This window comes from Dendrobates tinctorius, unplaced genomic scaffold, assembly GCF_039654945.1.
Source record: "Dendrobates tinctorius isolate UK_male_01 unplaced genomic scaffold, ASM3965494v1 ptg000044l, whole genome shotgun sequence".
NCBI lineage: Eukaryota > Metazoa > Chordata > Amphibia > Anura > Dendrobatidae > Dendrobates > Dendrobates tinctorius.
In genome coordinates this window covers 24,258,425-24,277,836 of record NW_027361712.1, presented here as the reverse complement: position 1 = coordinate 24,277,836, position 19,412 = coordinate 24,258,425, and the positions used below count along the sequence as shown (strand labels likewise).

At 42.7% G+C, this 19,412-nt stretch overlaps 1 protein-coding gene across 1 annotated transcript; it reads right to left on the bottom strand.

The window, feature by feature from the left end:
* On the bottom strand, positions 1-16,278 carry LOC141089146 (zinc finger MYM-type protein 1-like). Its single transcript, XM_073575469.1, has 2 exons — positions 16,069-16,278; positions 1-6,724 (listed from the first exon to the last, which is right to left on the bottom strand). The coding sequence occupies exons 1-2, from the start codon at positions 16,084-16,086 to the stop codon at positions 4,370-4,372; spliced, it is 2,373 nt and encodes a 790-aa protein (XP_073431570.1). The 5' UTR covers positions 16,087-16,278; the 3' UTR covers positions 1-4,369.
* Positions 16,279-19,412: the final 3,134 nt, after the last annotated feature.

The following is a 19,412-nucleotide window of genomic DNA, read 5'->3' as shown; positions in this document are numbered from 1 at the left end:
TGTGTTAAGGAAATATTTTATTCAAAAATCATTTGTTACACAATAGCATTACCTCTGCCCTGAGCCAAGAAAAGAAGCAACTTCATAAGAAATACGGTCATTTTACATGTGTTATACAGCATGATGAATTATAATTAATAATATTTAATCAAGTTAATATGAAAAAATGTCACAAATCTGAAATCACAAAGTATACAATAATCTTATTTCCAGCAGTGGCATATACTTAGAAAACGCAGAAGCATTAATGAGCTGTATAGTTTGAGCTCTGTAGTTTGACATCAACAAGCATTGTTAATACAAAGAAGGCATAGAAGTTATTACAGGAAAGATGTATATCTTTGTACCGTTAGCCATTGTTCCCGTTGTTAGCCATTGTTAGCCATTGTAGCCGTTGTTCAGTTAGCCATTAAAAGGTATCAACTACTGAGGACTCTCAATCCTGAATATTTTTCTAGAAGTTATTAGTAAGCTAAACAATCACTGTAGAGAAGAATGAACTAGAAACACTGGTAGAACAAAGGAAATGTGAAATATTTCTGTATCACACATTCAGTTTAAGGAGATTGATTACGCATGCACGGCCAACTGTTGGAGACAGAAAAATTTTTTTTCTCTCATTCTTCCAAGTAAAAAGGTGATGATGTGCCATGAAACATAACTTGAAAGTCCATTTCCTGTGCCCCGCAAATTATATATTTAAGTTACCACATATAAGGCAAAGGAAAAACCCTTCTATATGTAAAGAAACAGGTCAAAACATATCTCCAGTATGAAAAGAAACCTTGTCTGGATATCAGAGGCCTTACTTCCAATCACGATGTGCAGTCCTGTAGGTGAAAGCTCCCCAGAGGCAAACCCTCCTTTTTCCTGATCTTAGGACAGACATTCCTTTTTACAGCGCTAGCTGATCGGAACAACAAGTCCCATAGTTTAACATTGATTCTCACTAGGCCTTTCCAAATAACAGCACCATGAATGATGAGAACCTTTTTTTCTACACACGACTTATCCAGATAAAAGTTAGGATAAAATAAAAAAGCAAAAACATTTATCTAGCCTATTGTCGGCATTTATTTAAAAAAAAAAAAAAAAAAAAAAAAAAAAAAAAAAGATAAAAGAATTAAAACTGTTCCTATACAGTAAAATATAAAGACATTAAACTGTTCCAAATTATTATGCAAAAAGAGTTTAGGAGTGATAAGGTTAGAATTTTTTTGTTTGTCATTTAAACTCATTGATGGTGATGTGTGTCACGGCTCTTTATATCACTGAAAGCAATTGCAGATACCTGTGCAAATTAGTTTGGCAGGTGTGTCCAAATAAAGGCAAGACTACTTAAGAAGGCTGTTCCACATTATTAAGCAGCCTACATTTTTTGCCAAAATGGGAAAGAAAAAGGATGTGTCGGCTGCTGAGAAGCAACAAATTGTGGAGTATTTAGGTAAAGACATGACTACAATCAACATTGCCAAGACACTTCATCGTGATCATCGCACAATCAAGAAGTATGTAGCTGATTCCCAGCACACACGTGTGCGTGCTGATAAGGAAAAATTGAGGACTCTTTCCAACAGGCAATTGCGTCAGGTTAAAAGAGCAGCTGCAAAAATGCCTTGTCATAGCAGCAAAGTTTTTGAAGCTGCTGGTGCCTCCAACGTCCCCCAAACAACAAGATGCAGGGTCCTTCAGAGGTTTGCAGCTGTGCGTAAGCCATCCTGTCGACCACCTCTATCCACTGCAAACAAGCAGTAACGGCTCCAGTGGGCCAAACGATACATGAAGACTGACTTCCAAACTGTTTTGTTCACCGATGAGTGCCGTGCAACGCTCGATGGTCCAGATGGATGGAGTGGAGGATGGCTGGTTGATGGACACCCCATGAAAACACGGCTAAGGCGCCAACAAGGAGGAGGTGGAGTAATGTTTTGGGCTGGAATCATGGGGAGAGAGATTGTCGGCCCCTTTAGGATCCCTGAAGGGGTAAAGATGAACTCCATAATCTATGTGGAGTTTCTAAAACAGCACTTCCTGCCATGGTTCAAGAGGAAGAACCGTGCTTTCCGCAGCAAGATCATTTTCATGCATGATAATGCACCGTCTCATGCTGCAAATAACACATCTGCTTCTCTTGCTGCTATGGGCATAAAAAAGGACAAACTTATGGTGTTGCCACCATCTTCCCCTGACCTCAACCCCATTGAGAACCTCTGGAGCATCATCAAAAGGAGTGTCTATGATGGCGGGAAGCAGTTCACATCTAAGCAACAGCTCTGGGAGGGTATTCTGTCCACATGCAAAACAATTGAAGCACAAACCATCCAAAAACTGACAAATTCAATGGACGAGAGTTCAGAAGCTTCTTTCGAACAAGGGGTCCTATGTGCAAATGTAACATCACCTAGAATTAAGTTTTGACTTGAAAACTGTTTGATTTCATTTTGTAATAAGATGATAATGCTTATAATTTCACAATTGACCATTTTTTTGTTCAAAATAAAAATGTTGAAAACTCTGCTGTGCATAATAATTTGGAACATGCATTTTGAGTGTTTCTTATTTTTAAAAATATACTGTTTTCATAGGCAGTTTGTTCAAAAACATTGCAATTATACTAGAATATTAGATGACTGGAATATAACAATGACTGCAATTCATATAGGTAATTTAGAGAAAATATGAGGAAATATTTTTTGCATAATAATTTGGAACACAGTGTAAAGGGATTGTCCGGTCTAAAACGACAAATCTGCAGTCACTGTACTTGAAGTCAGACTTGTGAATTCACAGGTCACGCACTGAATGCCGTGAGGATTCTCTGGTGTCAGAGCGAGGAATGACCGCCATGTGACCACAAGTATGTGATATGCATACTCCCTGACACAATCCGACTAGACTGTTTACAGCCTTGCGCAATACACTTGCACTGAGCGTGCCAGAAGCATTCAAGTAGGACTCTGGCCGGGAGTATGTATATTACATACTTAATCACATGACTGCCGTTCCCAGCGTTGACACCAGAGAATCCTCACGGCATGTGGTGCATACGCTGTCACAGAGTGACTGCCGACTTGTCGTTTTAGATCGGACAACCCCTTCAAATACAAAAAGGATGGGGAAAATTTTTTTTAAAAAATTATATATAACTATTTTGCTACATCGCTTGTCTAGCTTTTTTTTTTTTTTTTTAGGACCCATGTTGTCAGCACATTCAAAACTAAAATTTTCAGAAACATTATCAATATTTTACTATAATTTCAGAAAATGCAAGTGCATTACTCAGATATTGGTGACCGACAGGCACCCCCACCGAGCAGCAGTTGCTGTGACAGCTGGATGTACACAGTGTACAGACAAGAAACAGCACCGCTCCATACACTGTAATGGTTTGGGTTCTATTGGGATCTGTGCTGAAGCAACTGAGAAAAGTGACTAAAGTGTATCGAGTGTTCCAGGTTCACATACTGTCTACAGATGGCAGTGGTGAGAAAGGCCGATTTGCAGGGATGGTACGTGTCACAATCCGACCAATCCTTGTGACTGGTCATTATTATCTAAACAGAGGACAACCCATTAAGGTGTTCTAGTGCTGTGCCCAAGACATCGGCATTTTCTGCTTTTTGCACAATTATATCTTTCCTCTGCCAGATTTCTGCTTTATAACATGCTGCATGCTAGCAAACCAGCGTGTTCAACATGACAGGTTTTGTCTCGTTAGGCCATGTACTATGATCTCATTTAAAAATGGCACAAAAGTCAGTGAATAAAATACAACACAAAAAGGTAGTCCTAAAGAAGGCAACTTTGATTTTTTTTAGAATAATATCCCTTTACACTTTAAAGGCAACATGTTTACAATAGTTACATAAAAAAAAAATAAAAGGAAGTTGAAGGCAGATTTTTATTCCCATGCCAGCTCATTGACCATTCCATACTATTAATGAAGATTAGCTACCCTTAAAGGAGTTTTCCCACTATAAAGAGCAATGTTATATAAACCTACAAGATATCATAACTTCTTAATTGCTGAGGTCCAACTAGCAGAAACTCCATGATTTGTAAAACATATAGATTAACAGTTTATGTTAACGTACCTATATATATATATATATATATATATATATATATATATATATATATATATATATATATATATATATATATATTATATAAAAAAAATAGCAGTGCTGGGAAACTGCCAATGGGACGTCTGTCCTTTTGTTTCAGGGGGTCTAAAAGGCTGCAGACCTCATTTGTTTTGTATGGCTTTGTAACAATAGATTTTAAAATTCTGCATATAGGATCTTTGTCGCAAATATTGCGGTCCAATAAATGTAATTTCCAGAATACAAAATAGGTGTTTGAGCAATTAAGAGCCATGAACAAAGTTATGTGCAATAGTTTCTAAACACAGGCTATCTAACCGTGTCTCATTCACATAGCATATGGCCACATCATTTGAGCGGGTCTCTGTGGTTGTAAACTTCAATAAAGTTTTCAGTCTTTGGAAAGGACCACAGATCTGGTCATTTTCCATTGTGCTCACAGGAATAATAAGTAAAAGTTTGAGAAATTTGCCCAGCTCGTTGAAAAATTCCTTAACTTCAGGACTAACTGACTTGTAAAGGCCTACAGCTTCGGATAAAGAACTGTAGCTGTTTTTGTGAGCAAACATTTCTAACTGGACCTTTAACATACGAACATTGAATTCCGGATATTTAGAAAGGACTCCAAGTTTTTGCTCAATAACATTGTCAGATTCCCCTTTGCCTGCACAAAGCAAAACATCTTCAAGAATGCAATATTCCATAAAGCCTTGTTGGAAAAATTGGTTGTCCAGCTGAGAAACTATTGCATCGATCATTCTGAAATACTCAGTTTTAAAATAATCCTCTTTAGTAACAGAAATTTGTGGTTGCACCGCTTCTGTATTTTGAGAGCACAGTGTTGGCTGTGGAATGGATAAAGGTGACAGGTTAAGTTTTATGACAAAATCTTCTGCTTGTCTTAGGAAATCCACCACAGGAGCTTCTTGGCGTACCCTTGTTAAAATTTCTTTCACCATCTTTATTTTTTTCAAAGTGTTCAACATGAGCCTGTTCTGGTCATCAAAATTAATGTTCAGAATATTCAACGACTCCAGTACTGCCCTTACAATGAGCAAACTCACAATTGTATTGCCGTCGATGAAGTCTAGTAACAATGCGTGAGCTTTTACGCCGGAAACACCTGCATGTGTTTGCATTTCTCTAAGACCATCTATGATCAAACCATAGTGCTGAATTACAGTATTTATCAGTGCCAAGTTCACATACCAGTTGGAAGAACATAAAATCCTTGTATGGCATGGAACATTTGAGGTCACCTCAGCAAATAAAAATTTAAACTTTGACGTTTTGCTAAATAATTTGCATAGGTTGTTTACAGAATATACGGCCTGTTGCAATAACGGGCTTGTATGGCTAGCATTTCTTGCTAAAAAATTGCCGCAAGGAGCTCCACAATGGACAAACCTGGCTAAAGGTTGTTTCTGTTTCAGCAAAGTTTGGGACTCCATGTAGCTAGAAGATGTGACAGATGATCCCTCAAATGAAATTCCTCTTAGAAGATCAATAGGCAAAGAATGTCGATCAAGAATATCTAAGATGAGATTTGCAGCAGAAGTACCAGTGTCCTCCATCGGATCAAGAAATCCAATGAATTCCTCTTGAGGGTGCATGTCTGAATCCAAGTATCGCAAAAAGAGGCTCAGCTGATGTGACTCTGAATTTTGAATGCTGTCTAATATTATGGAGTAGTACATTGAACCTTGATTAACTTCTCTTGTGATTAAAGATGTGATTTCATTGCTCATTAGGCCAATTATTTCATGTTGGATTTCGTGACTAGTGAAATTTTGATTAGTCATGAGCCAGTATTTAAACACATCATTGTCTTGACCTAAAAACTTTAGAAGCTCAAACAAACTCTCTTCAATTGATTCGTGAGTCTGAAACGTGTGACCTCTATGAATCAAAAACCGTATGGAACTAATCAGTTTATTCAAGCATAGAGTTGGAATAGCCTGTCTAACTTTTCGTTGCTGCTCCAATGCAGCTTCTCTCTTCTGATTCTGTAAGGCATGCATTAACTTCCAAGTAGCAAACTCATGGCTTTTAGACTTTTGATGAGAACCAAACTTTTCCCGAGCCTTTTTCCAATTTGAAAATCCTACTGCAGTAAATACTGAATCCCTTCTCCTGGTGGAACCCAAAAGGCCCATGCTCTCAGCTTTTCCACAAGTAAAACAAAGAACGCCTTTCAACTGAGGGTTATAGTGAAGCCATGGAAAATCCGTGTACCAAGCACTCTGGAATCTTAGTTTCCTGGTACCAAAACACTGTGGGGGGACAAGTTCTGCAGATGGCTGAAATGGCTTATCAACATCAAAAAATTTAGTCGTGTTTTCATCTATCGGACAATGATAACTTGTGCTAGAGTCCAATACTTCTTCGGCAAATGCATTCAAGCTTATATCAGCTTCATGGGAATGGCTGCTTGACTGCGTAACATCATCACCGTACAGACCAAAGCCTTTCAACCAAGCTTCTTCACAGCTGTCAGCTTCATCCTCATCTTTAATTTCTTTCTTAATTATCTCAATATTCACTGGGCAAAATCTTTTTTCCTCCACTGCTATTAATTCATCATCATGTGGACGTTTAAATGAAGGATAAACAGAATCCTAAAAAGAAAAAAAAAAAAGTTATTTTTTGCTACGCAATTTTATGATGTTACAGAAACATTAATGTTTAGCAAAATGTTCCATATACTTAGAATGAAGGAGCAAGACTGCCCCAACTTCAAATAACCATTGAGTGCTATACCAGCAAAGCTCCCAGATATATTATCAATGGTGGCATTGACATAGTCTGGCTAAGGCTAAGGTCACACTTGCTTATGGCTGTTCTGCGTATAGCTGCATACTTCCTCCCTTAAGCTCCGCCTACTTCCAAATGCGTCCTGCGTACCGATCGTCAACATAAGGTAAGCAAGGACATGCGTTGTATGCGGATGCTTCAGCATGCGGTGTTTTGACGTGCCCACAGACCGCACGGGAACGCAACATGTTGCATTTCTGTGTGGTCAGCGGGCAAGTCAAAACGCCACATGCGGACGCATCCGCATACAACGCATGTCCCTGCGTACCCAATGTTAACGATAGGTAAGCAGAACACAGGATGCATGCGGAAGTAGGCGGAGCTTAAGGGAGGACGTACGCAGCCATAGGCAGACTAGCCAAACGTAGGCCAGCCATACGCAAGTGAGAACTTAGTCTAAGAACAGTTTTACACATCCAGGTTTAGCTGTCCTGACCCAAACTTGACAGCCATATAAGCCCCTATTGATCTTATACTGAAGATCTTGACTTATCCCAAAAACAGATAATTAATATCATAGGGCTGGACTACACAGTTAACACCTTCCAGACATATGACATACATGTACATCACACTCCAGGTGCACATGTATGGAGAAGGCTCAGGAGCTGATGCCAACCAATATTCAGGAGATGCTCGTTTTAATACCACCAGCATTTGCATGTAACAGCAGCAATCAGAAATGAGGCAGTGTGGAAACAATGCTGCAAAGTTATGTTTATCAATTAAAAAAAAAAAGCAAAGCGAATGATTAAAAGAGAAAGCTACAGTATTTTCCGGCGTATAAGACCGTTCAACACCTGAAATTCTTAAAGCCGTGGCTCTTCTTATATGCCGGGTGCGGACCAATCATCATATAGTGGGGGGGGGGGGGGGGGGGAGTGATCCCGACGACGAAGGGAGGGTGTAAGTGCAGTATCCCCCATATTACCTCATTTGTAGGGGAGCTAAGTAAAGAAATGTTATTTAACAAAAAAAAAAAAAAAAAAGGATTTGTGATGTCATTTCTGCCCAATCTCCACCTCCTCTTTTACATTTGTCCAACCCACACTCCATTACACACACATAGATAGATACACAGACAGAAAGATAGATATGGGATAGATAAATGGAAATGGGATAGATATATGGATAGATGTTATGATTGAGTCACCGTAGGAGGCAGACACAAAAATAGAAGCTACGTCCAGAAAACCAGAGAAGTTGGCAACTATCAGATTGCAGACCCCTGAACCTATCAACACAACTAGCAGTAGCCGTGGGGGTTTCCTACGATGCCCTAGACCCCTCGATCACAGCCGGAGAGCTAAATAGCCTAAAGACAGAAAAGGAAATCTAAACTGCCCCAGAGCAGACCCCAAAGTAAAAGGCAGCCCCCAACATATAATGACGGTGAAGCAAGATGAAAAAACACTCACACAGATAGAAAGATAGGCTGAGCAAACAATGGGGCCCAAGCTAACTAAACAGAACAGGAAAGGAAGGTTGCTGTCTGCAATCTGCCAAAACCCTATCAAAGACATAAGCCAACAAGCTGATATGGAAAAAGACCCTGAAGCAGCTAGGCTTCAAAAACTAAATCAGCACTCAGGTATTTTCAGAAGACAGAGCTAAAGGAATTCAGCACACCCCAGCAGGGAATGGCAGAAATCCAGAAAAACAAAGCAAAACAAAGTCAAAGCACAAAGGCAAAAAGCCGAGCAGAAAACTTAGCTTTAGAAGAGCAGGAATTCAGACTGGTCTCCAAGGATCCCACAGAGAAATCACCCGCAGGGCAGAAGGGCGTCGGCAGCCTTATATCCAGTCAGTAACTCCACTCAGCCAGTCATCATCATCAGGCTCAGGTGTTTGATAATCAGGCTCACTACCTTTCTTTACCAGAAGAGAGAGTTCCTCGGGCCTCAGTAGTGAAGGGGAAAAAGAGCCATCTATGTATCTATCTGTTGAGTTCAATCTATATCCATATTTATTAATGAACAATGTTTCATTTAAAAAAAAAAAAAAAAAAAAAAAAAAAACCATTGGGGGCTCCTGCACAATTTTCTGCGCCAGAGGGGGAAAGTTGACGGCCGGGGGCCAATATTCGTAGCCTGGGAAGGGGGTAATACCCATGGCCCCTTCCCAGGCTATGAATATCAGCCCGCAGCTGTCTGCATAGCCTTTACTTTAAAAAAAAAAAAAGAAATGACGTGGGGTCCCCCTATATTTTATAGCCAGAAAGGCTACAAAGACAGCTACGGGCTGATATTCTTAGCCTAGGAAAGGGCCATGGATATTGCCCCCCCCGGCTACAAATACCAGGCTGTAGCCGCCCCAGAAATGGCGCATCTATAAGATGCACCAATTCTGGCACTTAGCCCCTCTCTTTCCACTCCCGTGTAGCGGTGGGATATGGGGTAATAAGGGGTTAATGTCACCTTGCTATTGTAAGGTGAGATTAAGTCCGGTTAATAATGGAGAGGCGTCAATAAGACGCCTATCCATTATTAATCTTATATTAGTAAAGGGTTAAAAAAACACATAAGAATAAAGTATTTTAATGAAATAAAACACAACACGGTTTTCATATTTTTACTGCACGCCCAGATCCAAATGATGCCCTCGGTCTCCTATAATAAAAAGTAAAAAAATAAACCAACCATATACTCATATACCATATCAGGTGATGTCACTGCTCTATAGAACCTCCCAGTGATGAACTGACAGGAGACAATGGCTCCTACAGTGCGTCACGGAGGTTACCTGAGTTCAGGCTCTCACTTTACAGCAATGCTGCCTGAGAATTAGAGTTAGGGTTATGGGACCTCTTTCCCGGCGGCGGATTACCTCCGCCTGTCATTTCATCGCGGGAGATGCTGTAGAGCACTGACATCACCCGATTTTAGTGTTCTACACCGGAGATCGTCGTGAGACCCTCGTTACTAACTGGACTACGACGGAATAGCTTAGTTACTCACCGATAACGGTGTTTCTCAGAACCCATGACAGCACCGCGGATCCCCTCTCCGTGGTGCTGTCATGGGTGAGGGAGAAAGGTAAGTATAGGTTGGTTTATTATTTTATTTTTATTAAAGGAGACGAGGGCTTCGGGGAATTAGGTGATTGGTAAGTATGTACTCTATTATGTGTATGTTTTTTTTTTTTTTTTACATTCAACACATTAGCCGGATGATGGAACTACTACTGTCCCACCATTGGCTAATGTGTCACTCACTGTCAGTGTTGGAAAGAGACTCAGACAAGAGATGGGGTTAAACCACAACGCTTTTCGACAGAGGATCCGTCTTCATCAGGTGGAAGTTTATTAATGACATAGGGGATGGGGTATTTAAATGGGAGGCAGCCAATCACAACAGTCACATGTTACGACAAGATGACATCATATATTATAAAAAAAATAAATAAATAGAAACAACTTACATAAAACGTGAGATAAAACAGCATGAGGGAAACAAGTTTTAAAATGTATAAAATGTGCAAAAAAGGAGCAATAAAATAATATAGATAAAAATGAATAAAATTATTAACAGGTTAGTAGACCAGTAAAAAGACCAATAAAAAAGCGAGAACCCATATTAATAATAAAAGCATGTAAACAATAGCATCTAGGTAAAACGCACTGATGCTAAAAAGGCAAATAAAGTTATCTGGTCACTTTATCTATAGTTAAATTCAGGCCTTCAGGGGCAAGTGTGCCAAGCTTGAATATCCAAAAGCTTTCTCTATTGATTAAACTGTTGAAGCGATCAGCCACGGTATCAGGTATGTGGTCAATAATCGTTAGTTTCCAAGTTTTTGGATTTTTTTGATGCACAGTTAAAAAATGTTTGGAAAGGCTGTGCAGGAGAAAGCCATTTCGGATATTCTGTCGATGCTTGTTCAATCTAACATGCATCGTTTTATGGTTCGACCTATGTACTGTAGGCCGCAACCATATTCAATCAAGTATACCACAAAAATAGATTGACAGTTAACATGAAAATTAATTTTATATGAGGTACCTGTAGTGTTGGATTTAAATTCATGTACCCCATTTAAAATGGAGGTGCAGCAAAGACATTTGGGGGCTCTACATGCATAGCAACCAGGGTTCAGAGAAATTGGGAGAGAGGATAGGGAGCCTGAACTCAAGGTGGTGTTGCTTGGTGCAACAAGGTTCCGTAACGTGCGGTTTCTGCGGAATACCGTTCTAGGTCGGGGGGGGGGGGAATATGCTTGGTCAAAACTTGGTCCCCTTTCAGGATGAACCAGTACTTGGTAAGGAGCTTCTTAATCAACCCATAGGATTGGTTGAAAGTGGTAACGAAACTCCATCTACCAAGCTCCGTACCAGAAGAACAAGCGGTTTTATTACTCATAATCTTGCTTATACAGTCTTTCTGTGTGAAAGTTTTGGCTCTCAGAAATGCATCCTGGACCAATTTTTTAGGGTACCCTTTCTGCTGAAACCGCTGTTTCAGAACTTTTGCCTCCTCAATGAAGTCAGTATCCTCTGTACAATTTTTTCGTATACGCCAATATTGCCTGTATGGAATGTTCTGAATCCACTTGGGTAGATGACCACTGCTGAAACTAAGGTAGCTGTTCACATCTACTTCTTTAAAATGTGTGGTGGAGCTGCGGTGGAGACCTGACATTTTTGTCTGCTCCTGGGTTGCTTCCTAAGTGCTCCTCTATGACCGCTTATCAGTGACTTTTACTCACTGTCAGTGTAGCAGACATAGCCCGATGGGACTTGTAGTCCCATCGGACGATGCCTGCATACACAAACACACACACACACACACACACACACACCCCCGCACAGCCCGCAGACCCCCTCCGCACAGCCTGCAGCACAGTCCAAAGCTTATTATTCAGTGCGCACACTCCATACTGGGCTGTGACGTGAGGTGCAGCATCGCCCACAGCCCAGTCACTCTTGATGACTGACAGCAGTCTGTGGAGGCTGGGTCACGTCTGCTGATGATGTCACGTCAATTTCCAGAGTCAGGAACTTGACGTGACATCAGCGGATATTAGCGGCGGCTGCAGACTGGGGGTCACGTGCTGCCTGTGAACAGTCACGGATAGCGCCGCTTACAGGCAGTATTTGCAACAGAAGGTATTTACAAAATTCATTAGGGGCCCCGGGGGGGGGTACATTGGGGGGGTTAATATAAAGTAGTGGTCAACCCCTTTAAGTGCTTTTTCACGGAGAATCAAATTGACGTCATTTGAGTCAATGTATTATTACAAAGGGGAAATAATATTTTGAGGCAAAGAACTGTAAGGGTATGTGACCGTGATCAGGAACTGCTACAGGTTTGATGCTGCGTATTTATGCAGCATGAAAAACGCAGAGACCAGATGTTACAGCATAGATGATGGGATTTCTAGAAATGCCATATCTGCTATGCGTGTATTTGCGCCTGCTGATCACCCGCGGAAACGGATATGCGGCGCGTCTTTCAGATCCGCAGCATGTCAATCTCTCTCGCGGAGAAAATAAGCTGCATCCAAAACGCTGCTACTTCCTGATCGTGGGCACAGAGCCTAAGGCTACTTTCACACTAGAAAGGTAACTCACCAAGCCCTGACTGATGCACTGGCAGGATGCAGCAGAGCCCCATTGATAAAGGCTGGGGCAGCACAGGTGCATTCCACTGATGAAGATAGCCAGTAACCCATCAAGGTCTGGCTACCTAGTGGAAAAAAAGCACACTAATAAGGCTTGCTTAAGACATAAGTCACACTGATAAGTGTGATGCATATTGTCTGAGCGGCCTATTGATGACGCCCATAATTATAGCAGGCGGGCAGCTCAGCACTATATACATGCATCACACAAAAAACCAAGCCAACATAAAGGGCTCTAACTGCATCCTGCAAAAATGATAAAAAGTGCAAAAAGATAAATAGATATGGGGTATTAGTTACTATTTTGGCCAAAGCAGATAAGCTCACAACCCAACGTCAAGGGTCCCCAGATACTGTGAGTCCCTAACACTAAATCTAAACTGCAAACAAAGGAGGAAAAAAAAAAAAAAAAAAAAAAAAATTTGGGGACCCTTGACGTTGGGTTGTGAGCTTATCTGCTTTGGCCAAAATAGTAACTAATACCCCATATCTATATCTTTTTGCACTTTTTATCATTTTTGCAGGATGCAGTTACAGCCCTATATGTTGGCTTGGGTTTTTTTTGTGTGATGCATGTATATAGTGCTGCTGCCGCCTGCTATAATTATGGGCGTCATCAATAGGCTGCTCAGACACATTGCATCACACTTATCAGTGTGACTTAGAATCATAGAATCGTAGAGTTGGAAGGGACCTCCTGGGCCATCTGGTCCAACCCCCTGCTCAAAGCAGGATTCGCTAAATCATCCCAGTCAGATGTCTGTCCAGCCTCTGTTTGAAGACTTCCATTGAAGGAGAACTCACCACTTCTCGTGGCAGCCTGTTCCACTCATTGATCACTCTAACTGTCAAAAAGTTTTTTCTAATATCTAATCTGTGTCTCTTCCCATTCAGTTTCATCCCATTGCTTCTAGTCTTTCCTTGTGCAAATGAGAATAAAGTTGATCCTTCTACAATGTGACAGCCCTTTAGATATTTGTAGACAGCTATTAAGTCTCCTCTCAGTCTTCTCTTTTGCAAACTAAACATTCCCAAATCCTGCAACCTTTCCTCATAAGACAGGGTTTGCAGACCGGTCACCATTCTGGTCGCTCTTTTCTGAACTTGCTCCAGTTTGTTGATGTCTTTTTTAAAATGTGGTGCCCAAAACTGGACACAATATTCCAGATGAGGTCTGACCAAAGAGGAGTAGAGGGAAATAATGACTTCACGTGATCTAGACTGTATGCTTCTGTTAATACATCCTAGAATTGCATTTGCCTTTTTTGCTGCTGCATCACACTGTTGACTCATATTCAGTCTGTGATCTATTAGTATACCCAAGTCTTTTTCACATGTGCTGTCACTTAGCCCTATTCCTCCCATTCTATATATGCTTTTTTCATTTTTATTGCCCAGATGTAGTACTTTGCATTTCTCCCTGTTAAAAACCATTCTGTTAGTTGCTGCCCACTTCTCCAGTTTATTTAAATCTTTTTGAATCCTCTCTCTCTCTTCTCTAGTATTAGCTATCCCTCCTAGCTTTGTGTCATCAGCAAATTTAATCAGTTTACCCTCAATTCCTTCATCTAAATCATTGATAAAGATGTTGAACAATACAGGGCCCAGGACAGAGCCCTGTGGTACCCCACTTGAGACATTCTTCCAACTGGATGTGCAGCCATTTACGACCACTTAAGTCTTAAGCAAGCCTAAAGCCCCCGTTACACACGGCGATATCGTTAGCAATATCGCTGTAAAGTCACCGATTTTGTGACGTTGCAGCGATATCGCTGCATGTGATACTTACCTGCGACCGGCTCCCCCGCTGGTTATCGCTGATCGCGCGAGAAGCTCCTGGACCATTCCTCGTCGGCTACTTCCTGCTGTGACGCGTGGACGCGGGCGGGAGGACGCAGGATCGCCTCGTCTGACAGGTAAGTAGCAATCCCCGACCCCAGCGATGACACTGGTGAGATCTGCCTGTGTGGCAGCTCACTAACGACCACCTAGCGATGCACCAGCGAGCCTGACCGCGTCATATCGCTAGTCGGGATCGCTGGTGCATCGCTAGGTGTAATGGTACCCTTATTAGTGTGCTTTTTTCCACTGGGCAGCCGGACCATATAGGGTTACTGGCTGTCCTTATCAGTGGAATGCACCTGTGCTGCTCCAGCCTTTATCAATGGGGCTCTGCTACATCCTGCCAGTGCATCAGTCAGGGCTTGGTGAATTACCTTTCAAATGATGTTGTTTTTTTGAAATTTTGGAAAAAAAATTTTTTTTCCTCCTTTGTTCGTACTTTCACACTAGCGTCAGCCGACGTACGTCGCAATGCGTCGTTTTGGAGAAAAAACGCATCCTGCAAAGTTGCCTGCAGGATGCGTTTTTTTCTCCATAGACTTCCGTATGGGCACGCGACGGATGCGTCGTGTTTTGGCGTTCGCGACGCACACAAAAACGTACATTTTTTTTGCGTGTCGCCTCCGCCATTTTCGACCGCGCATGTGCGGCCAAAACTCCGCCCCTCCTCCCCGGACATTACAATGGGGCAGCGGATGCGTTGAAAAACTGCATCCACTGCCCCCATTGTGCACAACTTTCACAGCGTGCGACAGTACGTCGCCCCGACGCAGGGCGACGGCCGTCGCACAACGCTAGTGTGAAAGTAGCCTAAGAGAACAGCAATCCTGACATTACTTTTGGAGTTTTATTTCCCCCAGCATTCACTATGTAGTAACATTAACCTGCTACCTTTGTGCTATGGGTCAGGATGTTATGGTGAAACTTAATAAGGATTAATTAGGATATTATGTTTTACTATAAAGTCACAGCAAGCTGGCTTTTGTGGACCAGCTGGGTTTTATATTTGGATCATGCTGGGTACATACATCTTCGATGTTCTTTTAACCAAAACTGTGATTCTGCCATTCTGATTTGGCGTTCAGCATATAGGATAAATATTGTGACATTCGTCATTTGGGCGGTTCCAGGAGGAGCCGTACCGTGTGTCACATCTCTATATAATTACAGTTTTACAATAAAGGGCGATCCTGTAGCATTGCAGAGTATATTAACACATACAATGTAAGTCACCCAGCCACAGAACCGGCATCGGAGGACAAGCAGGGTAGATTTCAGCAGGCCCCCCAGATGCCAACGCTAGACCATCAGCGCCAGGCAACAGAGATCAGGTGGACGGCGTCGGGGGACAACAGGGACCCCCCTAAATAACATACAGCGCCATCACTGCTAGCAGAACTAGCCCCATACTTGCACTGAGCGCCTCTGCCCTACATGGATCACACAGGGAGCCAAAGGGTTAATTACTTTTTTTTTTCTGTTCCTACTACAGAACAGCAAATACAAAACAGGAAACCATAAGTATCATATTACAACAGCGAGCAGTGAGGTCAGCTATAGAGACTGGTCTCCACGTGCTATAATAACCTGACCCCACCATATCTGCAGCTCAGAGCAGCAGCAGGCGAGGAGCCGGGACACAGACCACCGCCCACCATGAGCACACAGTACAGGAAGCAGAACTTACAGAACTCCCGGCCTCCATGGCCCCAGTGCGTCTCACTTCACCAGCTGAGCAGAAACTGCACCAGGTCTTCCGTTCCGACGGCAGCTACCAGACCACCTCACTGGCCTAAAGGACCTTTCATGACGTCATGACCACGTGTTAGTCACGTGTGTGGGCGGAGGCAGCTGGACTGCTGGAGGAAGTTTCATGTTGTTTTTTTCCTGTATGAAAACGGAAGATGCTAAAGGACCTCTGATGATGTCACAGGAATTTGATTAGTCACGTGTGTGGGCGGGGCCTGACCAGGTTGGGGGATGTGTGCTACTGAGCAGTTCTGTGACGTAGTGTGTGTGATGGTGTAGTGTTCACCAGCATGACTGCCTCCACGCTACACTCGGGGGTCCGCACTGTATACATTATATACACATAGTCCTGCACACACTCGGGGGTCCACACTGTATACATTATATACACATAGTCCTGCACACACGGGGTCCACACTGTATACATTATATACACATAGTCCTGCACACTCGGGGGTCCGCACTGTATACATTATATACACATAGTCCTGCACACTCGGGGGTCCGCACTGTATACATTATATACACATAGTCCTGCACACACTCGGGGGTCCACACTGTATACATTATATACACATAGTCCTGCACTCACTCCGGGTCCGCACTGTATACATTATATATACACATAGTCCTGCACACACGGGGTCCACACTGTATACATTATATACACATAGTCCTGCACACACTCCGGGTCCGCACTGTATACATTATATACACATAGTCCTGCACACACGGGGTCCACACTGTATACATTATATACACATAGTCCTGCACACACTCGGGGGTCCGCACTGTATACATTATATACACATAGTCCTGCACTCACTCGGGGGTCCACACTGTATACATTATATACACATAGTCCTGCACACACTCGGGGGTCCACACTGTATACATTATATACACATAGTCCTGCACACACTCGGGGGTCCACACTGTATACATTATATACACATAGTCCTGCACACACTCGGGGGTCCGCACTGTATACATTATATACACATAGTCCTGCACACACGGGGTCCACACTGTATACATTATATACACATAGTCCTGCACACACTCGGGGGTCCACACTGTATACATTATATACACATAGTCCTGCACACACTCGGGGGTCCACACTGTATACATTATATACACATAGTCCTGCACACACTCGGGGGTCCGCACTGTATACATTATATACACATAGTCCTGCACTCACTCGGGGGTCCACACTGTATACATTATATACACATAGTCCTGCACACACTTGGGGGTCCACACTGTATACATTATATACACATAGTCCTGCACACACGGGGTCCACACTGTATACATTATATACACATAGTCCTGCACTCACTCCGGGTCCGCACTGTATACATTATATACACATAGTCCTGCACTCACTCGGGAGTCCGCACTGTATACATTATATACACATAGTCCTGCACACACTCGGGGGTCCACACTGTATACATTATATACACATAGTCCTGCACACACGGGGTCCACACTGTATACATTATATACACATAGTCCTGCACACTCGGGGGTCCGCACTGTATACATTATATACACATAGTCCTGCACACTCGGGGGTCCGCACTGTATACATTATATACACATAGTCCTGCACACACTCGGGGGTCCACACTGTATACATTATATACACATAGTCCTGCACTCACTCCGGGTCCGCACTGTATACATTATATATACACATAGTCCTGCACACACGGGGTCCACACTGTATACATTATATACACATAGTCCTGCACACACTCCGGGTCCGCACTGTATACATTATATACACATAGTCCTGCACTCACTCCGGGTCCGCACTGTATACATTATATACACATAGTCCTGCACACACGGGGTCCACACTGTATACATTATATACACATAGTCCTGCACACACTCGGGGGTCCGCACTGTATACATTATATACACATAGTCCTGCACTCACTCGGGGGTCCACACTGTATACATTATATACACATAGTCCTGCACACACTCGGGGGTCCACACTGTATACATTATATACACATAGTCCTGCACACACTCGGGGGTCCACACTGTATACATTATATACACATAGTCCTGCACACACTCGGGGGTCCGCACTGTATACATTATATACACATAGTCCTGCACACACGGGGTCCGCACTGTATACATTATATACATAGTCCTGCACACTCGGGGTCCGCACTGTATACATTATATACACACAGTCCTGCGCACACTCGGGGTCCACACTGTATACATTATATACACATAGTCCTGCACACACTCCGGGTCCGCACTGTATACATTATATACACATAGTCCTGCACTCACTCCGGGTCCGCACTGTATACATTATATATACACATAGTCCTGCACACACGGGGTCCACACTGTATACATTATATACACATAGTCCTGCACACACGGGGTCCGCACTGTATACATTATATACATAGTCCTGCACACTCGGGGTCCGCACTGTATACATTATATACACACAGTCCTGCGCACACTCGGGGTCCACACTGTATACATTATATACACATAGTCCTGCACACACTCCGGGTCCGCACTGTATACATTATATACACATAGTCCTGCACTCACTCCGGGTCCGCACTGTATACATTATATATACACATAGTCCTGCACACACGGGGTCCACACTGTATACATTATATACACATAGTCCTGCACACACTCCGGGTCCGCACTGTATACATTATATACACATAGTCCTGCACTCACTCGGGAGTCCACACTGTATACATTATATACACATAGTCCTGCGCACACTCGGGGGTCCGCACTGTATACATTATATACACATAGTCCTGCACTCACTCGGGGGTCCACACTGTATACATTATATACACATAGTCCTGCACACACTCGGGGGTCCACACTGTATACATTATATACACATAGTCCTGCACACACTCGGGGGTCCACACTGTATACATTATATACACATAGTCCTGCACACACTCGGGGGTCCGCACTGTATACATTATATACACATAGTCCTGCACACACGGGGTCCGCACTGTATACATTATATACATAGTCCTGCACACTCGGGGTCCGCACTGTATACATTATATACACACAGTCCTGCGCACACTCGGGGTCCGCACTGTATACATTATATACACATAGTCCTGCACACACTCGGGGTCCGCACTGTATACATTATATACACATAGTCCTGCACACACGGGGTCCGCACTGTATACATTATATACACATAGTCCTGCACACACGGGGTCCGCACTGTATACA